Here is a 13610-nt window from a genome sequence, read left to right as displayed (position 1 = left end):
TAATTATTTCATCCTGCATATTAAAAAGTTGAACAGTTAATTACATTGGGTTTATTAAAATAAAAAAGTTTAAGGAAAAAAAATCTGTGTAATGAAAACTACAATTTCATTACATTAAGGATTTCTTAAACACTATTTCAAGAAGGATAAATCAAAATTAATGTAAAAAGCTCATGAGTCACTTTTTGGTGTGTTTGTACTTTAAAATGCATATTAAAAATACCTAAAACATAACATGAGTTATTTTTCTTTTTCATTTTCTCTCCTACAATATAAACATGATGTAATCCTAAAGAAAATCTGTGAATCACCCATATCCAACCCCTAACAAAACAATTTTTCATTTTTCCATTACTTTCCAGTCTTTGTCCACATGTATACATATGGCTGTAGAGGATGAGGAAACTGAAACACAGAGACATAAGGAATTTGCCCCACATCACATACCCAGTAAATGGCAAAGTTAAGACTGGAACCCAGACAGACTGGTTCCAGAGTCTGTGCTCTAACGTACTATATTACTTCAGGATATCTAAATCTCTTTTCCATCCCCACCAAGCAACTGTACAATTAATTCTGTTTCCCAAATGCCTTGATTCTAAGAAGTGGGTACTCTAATTGGTAGACACCAATAATGCTAGAAAGGTATGTTACCTTTGGTAAATTAAGAAATTGGCATTCAGTGGGAGCTATTAAATACAAAGAATTGAAAAAAAACACAATTTGCAATTCCTAGTGAAAATATTTATGCAAGGATTACCAACTGACGTTAAAACAATTACGGTAATGGCTAGCATCAAACTAAACATTTCTACAATGTCAAATTAACAGTATACAGATTACTCTCTATACACAAGGGGAAAAAATATACCCATAAAATGGAGGCATCAGACTGTCATCATCCCAATCCAGGATCAACTTAAGCAACACTCATGGTGGACCAACCAGATATCATGTGTCTTCTAGCATGGTCCAACACAAGAATACATAACTAAGATGCATTCTAGCGAAAAATGTTAAACTTAAATCCATCAAAGCCTTTAGATACAACTTTCAGTTTATAGGAAAACCACAGGGTAGAGGAACAAGGTAATATACCACAACAACAAAAGCAGTCAAATTCAAAAGGCAAAACATTCTGTAGGCTCACTGGCCCAGTCTCTTCAACATATAAGTATCAATTAAAATCAGCAACAGCAACAACAACAAACTATGCTAAAATAAAAGAGACTTACAGGACATAACAAGCAGAAGCAATGCATGATACTGAATTGGACGCAAGTTTGTACAAATCAGCTATAAAAAAATTTGGAGGGAGGGGGACTGGAGAAATTTAAATATGGCCTGTGTACTATATGAGATAAAAATCTACTGAAATAGATGGAAAGGTGAGGATTACTGACAAAAAAAAGTTGCAAAACAGTATGTACAATATGATCTTATTTTGATGTGAATGTATTTATGACATTATAAAATTTCACTGAGGGGGGTGGGGAGTTGAAAAGCTGAGAACCAAGGGGCAAATAAATAGAATCCTTTGGAAAATGGGCATAACCTAGTGAAACTGAAGATTTGCAAACCCAGAATACTATATACCAGAAGTTGGAGGAGGGGGCTAGAGCTATATGCATCTATATGGATAAATCTCACTATCAAAACATTGATCAATGAAAGCAAGTTTCAGAAAGAATACATATAGTAGAATTCCAAAAGTAAGACAAGGTCAAAAATAAGTAAAACCAATAATATATTATTTAGGAATACATAGACAACTGGTAAAACCAATTTAAAAAATGCAAGGGAACAATTAATACAATTCACCATAATGGTTACGTCTATGGGAAAGGAAGAGGGAGTACAACGATGATGGGTACACAGAGAGTTTCTAAGGCACTGGTAATGTTAATTTTCTTAAGCTGAGTCATACAAACATGAGCATTCATTTTATTATTGTTCTTTGAAATACATAGATTTCATTTGTATATATGATATTTTATAACAGAAAAAGAAAGCTGTGGGCCAGATCCTGGGCCACATTGTAAGACTGCCTATTCCTCTAGTCAGCCTGTCTCCTTTAAGATATCTGGTCTCTTTAATATACAACATTTACATTATTTTCTAATTTTACTATGAATAGCTTTAAAATGGATGTCATCAATCTTATAGGTTGTTACCTCACTTGAATGATTGGAATGATTTGAATGACTTGAATGATTTCCTTAGAACAGATTCCAAGACCTGGTGTCACTGTGTCTAAGGGAATGAACATATTTACAACTCTTAGTACAAACTGTAATACCACTTTACCAAAATGTTATACCATTTTATAGTATCATCAACATACCAGTTGAATACAACTTCCTCAGCAATTAGTTATTACTCTTAATTTAATTTTTTTAAGTTTGAAGTTATTCTTCATTTGACCAGTAATGAGAAAAAATATTTTCCCAACAGTTTGTTGAATATTTGTATTTTCTTTTATGAAGTGCCTATTTACATTCTTGACCCATTTATCTCTAGAGGCCTGGATGTTTTTCATATAAATTTGACGGGAACTCTTTTTATGTAATTAGTCCTTTGTTATGAGTTGCAAATACTTATACTCTATTTCCATTTTTCTCTTAGTTTGCTATTTTTCAGAGTAAATGCTATATAATTTTGTATAATTCAAATGCTACCTTTTGTTTTTGCGATTTCTACAGTTTAAAAAAAGAAAAATTACCATTTCTCTACAGATCAGACGACCCAGTCTATTTCTACTTTATAGTTCCCACTTCAAAACAGACTACAATGAAAGAGACACTCAGATTAATGACAGAAGAGAAAAATCCAAAAACAGATCTTATAGTAAAAACATAAAAGAGGCATTTCAATTCAGTGAAGTAAGAATAGCTTATTAGGTCAATGGTGCTGGAATAACTGTCTAATGATATAGGAAAAAATAATCTCATACTCTACAACAAAATAAATTTCAGATGAATTAAAAATTAAATGTAAAATATGAAATATGGAAAGTTCTAAAAGCAAATAAGAGTTACTATTTACTAAATCTTGGGGGGAGAGGGCTTTCTATGCATATCTTCAAAGGCAGAAAACTAAAAGAAAAAAAAAGTTTGATAGATTTGACAACATAAAATTTATAAATTTTCACACACCAAAAACCACCATAAAAAATAGAAGGCAAACTTAGAAAAATAGTTATAATACATACAACAAAAAATTAAGGTCTTTATTATATAAGAATTATTACACATTGATAAGAAAAAAATATAAATGATCCAATAGAAAAATATATAACATCAATTTACAAATGAAAATTAAGTGGCCTATTTATATATACATTAAATATTCAGCCTCACTTATGATCTGAAAATACCTCAAACAAGGAAATAGCATTATTTGCCTATCAAGTTGACAGTAATTAAATATAAGACATTCATAGCCAATGTTGGAAGAAAAAAAAAAAAGAAACCAAACCTGTTGCCATGGAGTCAATTCCGACTCATAGTGACCCTATAGCACAGAGTAGAACTGCCCCACAGGGTTTCCAAGGAGCGGCTGGCTGGTGGATTTGAACTGCCGACTTTTTGGTTAGCAGCCGTAGTTCTTAACCACTATGCCACCAGGGTTTCCAGTGCTGGAAGAGTATGGTGAAATAAGCCTTCTGATACTCTGCTGGTAAGATTATAGATTGGTGAACTTTCTATAAGGCAATTCATCAATACAAACCAGAAACCTTACTGAACTACCCCCAAAACTGTAAGCCAACAACTACAGTTCTAGGTATTTATCCTAAGGAAATAATTAAATGTGTACAAAAAATTTAGGTATAAAGTGTTCATCACAGCATTAAGTATATAAAACTGAAAACAACCTAAAGTGTCACCAAAAAGTCAACTGTTTAAATAAATGACATTTTATATAACATTCCTGAAATGAAAACTTATAGAGATGGAGCACAGATTAGTGGTTGTCAAGGTTTAGGGAGAGGGAAGGAAGTAGGGGTCTGTGGCTACAAAAAGGTAGAAATTCTCATGATGGAACTGTTCTGTATCTTGACTGGGGTGGTTGTGCATATGACAATATTACACAGAACTAAATAATACACACACATAAAACATACACACACACAAGTGCATATAAAATTGCTGAAATCTGAATAAGACTGGTGGATAAGGTCAGTTTCCTGATTGTGATATTGTGCTATAATTATGCAAGATGTTATCATTGGAGGAAACTGGGTGAAGGGTATACAGCATCTTCCTGTATTTATTTCTTAAACTGCATGTGAATCTACAATTGTCTCAAAATAAAAAGCTTAAAAGAAAGACACTGAGGAAGAATATTTGGTTGACGTGGAATGGTGTTCATGACATATTGTGAAGTAACAACAGCAGGTTTCAAAACAGCGTCTATAATAAGACAATTTTTTATAAATAATCAAAAGTATACATATTTCTATATACACAAAGAGCGCTACATGCACAAAAGTGTTAGTGAGATGTTCATACTTTTCTAAATGTGATGAAAAGCAAATAAGTCAATGCTCTGACAGGGAACACAACAGAGGGTCCCGGACAGAGCTGGAGAAAAATGTAGAACAAAACTCTAACTCACAAAAAAAGACCAGACTTACTGGCCTGACAGAGACTGCAGAAACCCCAAGAGTATGGCCCCCGGACACCCTTTCAGCTCAGTAATGAAGTCACTCCCTAGGTTCACCGTTCAGCCAAAGATTAGACAGGCCCATAAAACAAAATGAGACTAATGGGGCACAACAGTCCAGGAACAAGGACTAGAAGGCAGGAGGGGGCAGGAAAGCTGGTAATAGGGAACCCAAGGTCGAGAAGGGAGAGTGTTGACATGTCATGGGGTTGTAACCAATGTCATAAAACAATATGTGTACTAACTGTTTAATGAGAAACTATTTGTTCTGTAAACTTTAATCTAAAGTACAATTTTAAAAAATGAGGAAAAACAAAGCAAGTAAGTCAAGTAATACAACATTACCAACTTAAGCTCTTTGTAAAATCTGAGATGAAACACTTATGCTGAGCACCACACTGGCCAAGCTGCCTCTGTTCTGTTCTCCAGTATATTTGCGAACTGTTTCTTAAAAAAAAAAAAAAAAAGCCTCAATATGATAACATGATAGTTCTCATAACCATGCTTTGAGAAATCAGTATCTGTGATTATTCTTTTACATTGCCCTTTAATGAAATTATTAGAAAAGCAAAAAACCAATAAACCAGCCTTTCAAAGTATCCCTATTTTGTTGGCCATAACAAAATAATTCCACAAAATGTTTCCAATTTTTCTGTTCTATATATTTCAAACTAGGCACTAACTGATTATTAGTCTATTTTACTTTTAAATTCATTTATATACATGGCAGGCACAGCCTAACTTTTCAGTTAAAAGACTTTGCACTGAAACTGAAGAGCAGATGATTAAGCATAAGTAGCAGGTCAATTATATGGAATTACAATTGTTTCTGTGCATTGGGATTTTAGGTTAAACACGAGAATGTGATGGTTAGCAGCCGTATTGTATTTTAACTGCTATAGCCTGGGTTATCCAAAACATCATGAGAACACTGGAGAATATGAGAAAATGACACAAGGTGTGGGAGATCAAAATGATGCTGCAGAGGGAACTCTGGGAATAGATGTGGGTCTCTCTGAGGGAATGACGCAAACTTATGATTTACAGGGAAGGGTGAGCATCTCTAGGAGTCTTCTCCAGAGCTGCATAACTATCTTTGCTTTTCTAGGCAATGAGAGTAGAAAAGACGTACTTTTCCATCAATAAATGCCTGAAGAATTGCAAACAATTTTTCAGAACAGCAAAGTGTGTGTATGCTTCTTTAGCTCCTTCACCATTTCCTACACTGACACGGAAGAATTTCAACTATGCCCCAAATAAGACAAATGGTGAATCTGTTCAAAACCTGCAGGCAAAACAAATGATCAATAATGCAAGCTGGGGAGTAAAACAGAAGAAAACTGTAAACCACCAGATGAGAAACCCGGTAGAATTAGTGGTAATAGACACACAAAGGTCTTTCCCACCAAGCAGCCAATGAGAAAAGGAAGAAAATGAATTTCACACCCCTTTCCACTACGCTCCATGGCAATCCTGAGCCTTCTCTGGGAAGTAGTCAGGCAATAACCAAAAAAAAAACACGCTGCCGTTGAGTCGATTCTGACTCAGTGACCCTATAGGACAGGGTAGAACTGCCTCATAGGGTTTCCAAGTAGTGGCTGGTAGATTTGAACTGCTGACCTTTTGGTTAGCAGTCAAGCTCTTAACCACTGCACCACTAGGGCTCCTTCTAGACCATAGGGGCATGGATATGTGGAAATACAGGCAGAGGAAATATGCACATCTTGTTTGAACCACTTACAAGTATCCTGAAAGATGACTAAATAAGACGAACATATGGGAAATCACTTGGCCTAGTGTCTGATACAAATGAGTATTTGGTAAATATCTACCAAGGTTTATAGCAGTGAGGCTACTCCACCACCATCATAATAAACACTATAGTCAATGAGCTGCTGAGCAAGGTTAACTACCTCAATGTTTCAATTCTCCACCAACATCAGGGAATGGAGCTATGTGACCTATGTGACCTTTCCTGATAAATGAAGCTTATCATTTTCAAAAAAATGGTTTTTAAGCAGCCATTTTCATAGAAATTTTTCTCAAATATATTGAACACTGACTTGACTTCTTAAAAAGACTATACGGAACAGAATTCAGCCTTTTCCACAACTAAATGGTGCCCGGCTACTACCACTGACTGCTCTGATGGATCACAATAGAGGGACCCAGACAGAGCTGGAGAAAAATGTAGAACAAAATTCTAACTCACAAAAAAAGACCAGACTTACTGGTCTGACAGAGAGAAACCCTGAGAGTATGGCTCTCAAACACCCTTTTAACTCAGTACTAAAGTCACTCCTGAGATTCACCCTTCAGCCAAAGATTAGACAGGCCCATAAAACAAAACGAGACTAAATGGGCACACGAACCCAGGGCCAAGGACGAGAAGTCAGGAGGGGACAGGAAAGCTGATAATGGGGAATCCAAGGTCGAAAAGGGGAGAGTGTTGACACATCGTGGGGTTGGCAACCAATGTCACAAAATAATATGTGTATTAATTGTTTAATGAGAAACTAATTTGCTCTGTAAACCTTCATCTAAAGCACAATTAAAAAAAATTCAGCTTTTTCTCAATGACACAGGGTCATAATTATGTACACACAATGGTAAAGTTCAGAGCTGGTAGAACCCTACCTTAGAAATCCCCTAATTCAAATCTCTCACTTTTATATATATATATATATATATGAGCTGAAATCCCAAGAGGTTATGCAATTTTCCCAAGGTTACACAGTTGGAAGTTCAAGCAATTACTATTACACCATGCTGCTACATCTATTATTATACTATACTGAGCACCACCTAGCAAGGTAGTCAAGATTTAGGGGCAGTACCCCTTGTAAACTTACCCGTGTTTGTTATTTTTTGTTATCCCATCTCTTTACCCACATCTTTAGTAATGTTGTTGTTGCTGTATGCCATCGAGTCGATTTTAACTCATAGCGACCTTATAATCTTTAGTAATAAAACTCTTAAATCAACAAGGATCTATGTGTTTATCCTCTGCAAGAAAAAAATTAAGTTAGCCTCCTCCACAGCCCATCTTAGGGGAAGAACTCCAAAGATAAAGTGAGTGGTGTGCTTTAAAAAGGAAAAGGATGCAGACTAGATCTCTAAATGGCCTGCAGAAAGCAAGAAAGATACAATGAAAAGCTCACATAGGCTTAAGAACCACTTTGGGGGGTCTGACTGTCAAGTCCAAACAATTTCAGAATAATGACAATACAGTAACCTTCACAAGGGCAGGGACTATGTTCTCAATAAACGTGTTTTGAATATCCTGAGAAATGAGTGGTTCTCACTACCTTAAATAGTCCCAGGCTGTTATGGATTGAATAGTGTCCCCCAAAAATATGTGCTGTACATCATAACCTCTATGCCTGTGGTTAGTCTTGCAAAATTCTAACCAGACTAACCACAGGCATAGAGGTTATGATGTACAACACATATTTTTAGGGGGAACAATTCAATCCATAACAGGCAGGACTATTTAGTGTAGTGAATTTGCAAGACGGATGACTTCTTCATTGCAAATACCTTTTTTCAACAACATAAACGGTGACTATACACGTGGACCTCGCCGGATGGAATACACAGGAATCAAATCAACTATATCTGTGGAAAGAGACTTTGGAGAAGCTCAATATTATCAGTCAGAACAAGGCCAGGGGCCGACTGCAGAACAGATCATCATTTGCTCATGTGCAAGTTCAAGTTGAAGCTGAAGAAAATTAGAGCAAGTCCATGAGAGCCAAAACACGACCTTGAGTATATCCCATCTGAATTTAGAGATCATCTCAAGAAAAGATTTGACGCACTGGACACTAATGACCGAAGACCAGACTACTTGTAGGATGACATCATACATGAAGAAAGCAAAAGGTCATTAAAAAGACAGGAAAGAAAGAAAAGACCAAAATGGATAGATTCCTAGACAACTAAAAATAAAGGCAAGTGTGGTGTAACAACTATTCTAAAACGGATGTTTTTCTCAGTTTTAGGATAGAATGGAGGGAATAAATGAATATTCGATTGGCTCCTTCCAGCTCTCATCCAACATCTGCTCACAGTCAGGTTATCTGCACTTGCCATTGTTTTCAAGTTGGAAATAACCCTGTTGTTCTGAGAACAATTACCTAGGTACAAGAAGTATAAAAGGTTTTTTGGTTAGACAACACATTAAAAGCCACTAGTTCACCCTCCCTATCCTCACAAATATGGAAAATGAGGCTAAGAGAGATTAAAGTGCTTGGCCCTCCCCAAAGTCACACAGCAAGGTAATAGCCAAGTAAATTCTAGGACCAAGTTTTTCCAATGACCTCTACTAATCTGGGTTAACTCTGAAGGTCAGAACCACTGATGCTCCTTCTGGTATGAGATGGGCCTTTGGAAATTTACCAGCTGTGTGATCATGAGCAAATGATAACCTTTCTAAGTCTCCTTTGCCTCTTCTGTAAAATGTAGAAACCTACTCTAACAAGGTTGTTGTAAGAATTACAAAAGGTTTGTAAAGTGCTTAGCACATCTACTAGCAAATAATAAGCATTCAAAAGAAAAGGAGCTGTAATTTTTACTCCCATCCTGGAAACATGGCTGCTCCTACAATTCGAAAAGACAACGAACTGAATTAATTAACACAATGGGCAGGGCCCAATACCCCAGAGCTTCTCCAGCCTACTACATTCTGCACACAGGAGTAAACCCCACCCAACAACCTCTTTCACCCCATCTAAAATCCACCCTTTAACCAGTTCAGAAAAACAAAATGTCAATTGATTCCGTACGTCCTCTACCACATGTTGTATGTTGAATTTGCCAACTAGAAATTGCAAGGGGGTTTCTGGCTCCACCCAAAACATGGAGAACAAATGAATGAAAAGCAAGGAGACAATAAGGTCATACACCTGAACTGGAACTCACAAAAGCTTGCTCTCAGCATATTTGGTTATGCGTGGTGGATGGTAGAAAGCAGAATGCTTTCTTTCAGCACCGTAAAGCAGGAATAATGGCTACCTCAACAAAATACAACTCCCTAGGCTTCTCAACACAATACGAAAAAAAAATCCGTTTCTTTGCCCTAGTAAATTAAATTACGCATTTGGGCAATAACTGAGCATCTTTCTTGCAAAACTGATTATTAAGCTGTAACCGAGCAATTTTTAACTGCACGACACCCTATGATCATATAAAGATATGAAAAAAGTCCTATGAAATGACGAGACAAAATGAATGAGGAATATCACCTTGAACTCAACAAGGAGGGAATCATAATGTCATGCCAAAGGCGTCTCCATTGATAAAATCCCGACCCTGCGTTCTCAACACACTGCAAACCCACCTCTCTTTAAGGAAATTACAGGTATCACCCGCAGCAACCAACCTCAACAATCGGCATCGACCAGATCGACCCCTACTCAGATGGCACTAAGCACCGCGGGTCCAAGCCCCTCCCTGGAGCTGCCAAGTCCCGCGCTGACTCCAGAATACCTCACTTCCTTCCCGTCCGCCCTCCCAAATTCGACCCCCGGCATTTCTCGCCAACCCTCGTCACTGACAGAGAAAATAGGAACGAGATAGGCTTCCCACATTTAGTCCGGGGAGTACTAGGGCCACACATACCCGTCCCTATTACGATCACATCAAACTCCGAAGGGAGATTATTCGCCATCTTTACAGGCAACGTGTCATGTGACTACTGCTTGTGGAAATGAAATCAAGCCAGGCATTCCCTTGGTAGAAGGCGGAAGGGAAAACTGTGCATTCTGGGTATTGTAGTTCTTGAGTGAGGGTCCAGGTAGGCGGCTACAGGGTTGTATTTGCTGTTTTTACGCGAAAGTTGAAAGCTCGATTTCTTTTCCAGGCTTTGCGAAGTAGCGTATTTAGGCTGGAGGTTTGGGGTAGGAAAGAGATGTAGATTGGTATTCCGATGGCTGGGATGAATGTGAGAAGACTTGGGTACCCCTTAACTCCAATAAAGGAAGAATTGTTAGGAGACCCAGAGGGCAGAGTGAAAGTGAAAGGGAATTGTTCTGTGAACAAAGGAGATTATCATTCCAGCCTGGAAAACTGTTTCCCCCAGTGTATCTGTACTTTCGTTTTGGCCCTCATGGCATAATTTTTCACACCAAAGTTGTTAGTTGGCATGAGTCTACTATTACCAATCTTTTTGGTTTCTTATGTCTCCCCCATTGAAACCTATTTTTTAAAAAAATTGCTGTGGAGTCTTTTCCCACTCATTGTGACCATATAGGACAGAGTAGAATTGCCCCACTGTGTTTCCAAGGCTGCAGTCTTTAAGGAAGCCGACTGTCACATCTTTCTCCCGCTTAGCGACTGATAGGTCCAATGCTGCTAACCTTTCCTTTCCATTCGCAGCCCAGCGAAGCTCTTAGGCATTGTGCCACCAAGGGCTCCTTCCCTAATAAGCCTCCCCAACCCCCCATAAATCCCTCGCGTTAGTTTCACCGGGAGCCCTGGTTGCGCAGTGGTTAAAGCACTTGGCTGCTAACCGGAAGGTCTGCGGTTCCACCCACCAGCTGCTCTTCGGGAGAAAGATGTGGCAGTCTGTTTCCATAAAGATTGCAGCCTTGGAAACTCTGTTGGGCAGTTCTACTCAGTCCTATATGGTCGCTATGAGTTGAAATCCCCTCCACGGTAAAGGGTTTTGGTTTAGTTTCACCAGAATGAAACTCTCATCGCGTGGTATTTATTCTAGTTAGTCTGAACAGCCACCCTGGCAATACATATTTGCAAAATTAGGCTAGCTTTATGGGAAAGTAAAAATATTTTAAAACATGGTAGATGTTTGATAAGCATTTGTTGAATTTGAATCTGATTTTCTACATGTGTAAGACGAGTCCATATATGATTCTCCTAATACGCTACCACAGAAATGATCGAGGTACAATGGCCTTTATATTAAAGTAATTATTTGATGAGAGTTATGAGTCAGAATCGACTCAATGGCAATGGGTTTGAGTTTTTTTTTGTTTATTTGTTTGTTTATAAGTGGTCTAGGAGCCCTGGTGGTTCAGTAGGTAAGCACTGGACTGCTATCACCAGCCGCTCTTTGGGAGAAAGATGTGGCAGCTGGTTTCCATAAAGATTACAGCCTCGGAAATCATATGGGGTGGTTCTTCTCTTTCTTATAGGGTCACTCTGAGCTGGATTCAACTCAGTGGCAATGGGGTTTTTGTTTTGTTTTGTTTTGTTTTATAGGTGGTCTATGCCAAGCAGCTAACATAGCTTTCATAAGTATTTTCAAACCCCCTCCCCCAACCCCAGTTTTTAAAATGCTTTGCTGTTTGACAATCCAAAGCAAAAAAGTGAGTCTTGTACAGGGGAGTGAGGGAATATTTTTGATCCCAGAAATTACTTGTGTAGCTATTTTACAAAATAATTCAAAGAGAGGGTGCAGTGGTGAACCTGTCCTTCCCTTACACCACCTGTCCTCTTAGTTGTCTCAGACATACTGTCATCTTTTCCATCTTCGTGAACCACCTCACACAGTACCTTCAACAGAATGATCTTCCCAGTCTCTGGCTAGCATTTATCCCCAAGAATCAGCTCAGCTTCCACTTCCTCTTCCTTTCACCTCCTCCCCATGTTGAGCTAAGTTTCCCTACATAGTGCTACCACTGTGTCATCACCTGCCATATTCACAGAAATTATTGAAATTTATGTCAATCCCTACATAGTACACATATCCCCATGCATACACACAAAAATACACACCCAGATATACAGCACACTAAATTATAAGCTCCCGTATGACAGGGCGGTCCCTGGGTGGCTCAAGCAGTTTGCTATTGGCTGCTAACCTAAAGGATGGCAGTTAGAACCCACCAGCCGCACAGTGGAAGAAAGGCTGGCGATCTGCTTCCATAAAGATTAAAAACCAAAAAAAAATAAAAAAGAAAAAACCCCGTTGCCATTGAGGCAATTCTGATTCACAGAGACACTACAGGACAGAGTAAAACTGCCCCATAACGTTTCTGAGGCTGTAATATTTACAGGAGCAGATTGCCACATCTTTCTCCTATATAGCAGCTGGTGGATTTAAACCGACAAACTTTGGTTTGGCAACCCAGTGCTTTAACCACCGCGTCACTAGGGCTCCTTTCCATAAAGATTACAGCTAAGAAAATCCTATGGAGCCGTTCTATTCTATAACTCATGGGGGTCGCCATGAGTCAGAATCAACTTGAAGGTAATGAGTTTGGGTTTTTTTTTTTTTTTTTTTTTTGGTATGACAGGGACTGTGTCTTATTTATCTCATTACTCCCTGCATCTAACCTAAGCCTAGTGCATACTAGGAATTCAATAAATGTTTGCTGAACTGAACTTAGTTCTGACTCCCCTAATAGATGGTAAAGGCCTATGAGAACAGGGACTGAGCCATCTTCACCTTTGTATCTGCCCATCACGATCATGTGTCTTGCATGTTGTAGATGCTAAATACATGTTTGTTAATTTTGCTAGAACATGAAAACTCTTTAAAAATGTATTCTGCTGGTTTTTTGCCTATATTTCTGTTGCATTTTGCCCCAATCATTGGCGATATGTAGTACATGTTTCATTAATTTATTTTCTTGGTTGTCTTGTTGTATTGAACAATTCTTTTGTGATATGGTCCTCTGATGAATATATCATGTAAGAGAGATTCCTCTGAGAAGTGAAGTGTAGAGTATTGTTCGGTAAATCACTCTGCCATTCATCTTGGTATGAAAAGAAAGTTTTGAGTATTCTCAGAAATGAAACAGATCTTATATGTGAGACTTTTAATACCAACAGAGGAAATGGAAATTAATAGATTTCCCAGAGTAAACACGGGAAACTTTCTGCAATTTCCTCTAAAAGTGAGAATCCATAGCATGGGTGGTTAAAAATAGTAATAATGGTAAATAATAGTTCTATTTTACTTTGGAGATCATACATGTATA

At 37.9% G+C, this 13610-nt stretch overlaps 1 protein-coding gene across 2 annotated transcripts in view; it reads right to left on the bottom strand.

Moving 5' to 3' along the window:
• The window catches only part of CHM (CHM Rab escort protein), a 256180-nt gene extending 245579 nt beyond the window's left edge, over nucleotides 1-10601 (bottom strand). For both annotated transcript variants that reach the window (XM_004378872.2, XM_023733595.1), the window contains exon 1: nucleotides 10288-10601. In XM_004378872.2, coding sequence (XP_004378929.1) covers nucleotides 10288-10336 — 49 coding nt within the window. In that variant the 5' untranslated portion in view covers nucleotides 10337-10601. The remainder of the gene's footprint in view (nucleotides 1-10287) is intronic.
• Between the last annotated feature and the right edge of the window lie 3009 nt (nucleotides 10602-13610).

Source organism: Trichechus manatus, unplaced genomic scaffold (assembly GCF_000243295.1).
Source record: "Trichechus manatus latirostris isolate Lorelei unplaced genomic scaffold, TriManLat1.0 scaffold00060, whole genome shotgun sequence".
NCBI lineage: Eukaryota > Metazoa > Chordata > Mammalia > Sirenia > Trichechidae > Trichechus > Trichechus manatus.
Note: the sequence above shows the minus strand (reverse complement) of the source record. Positions and strands in the feature narration are given on the sequence as shown.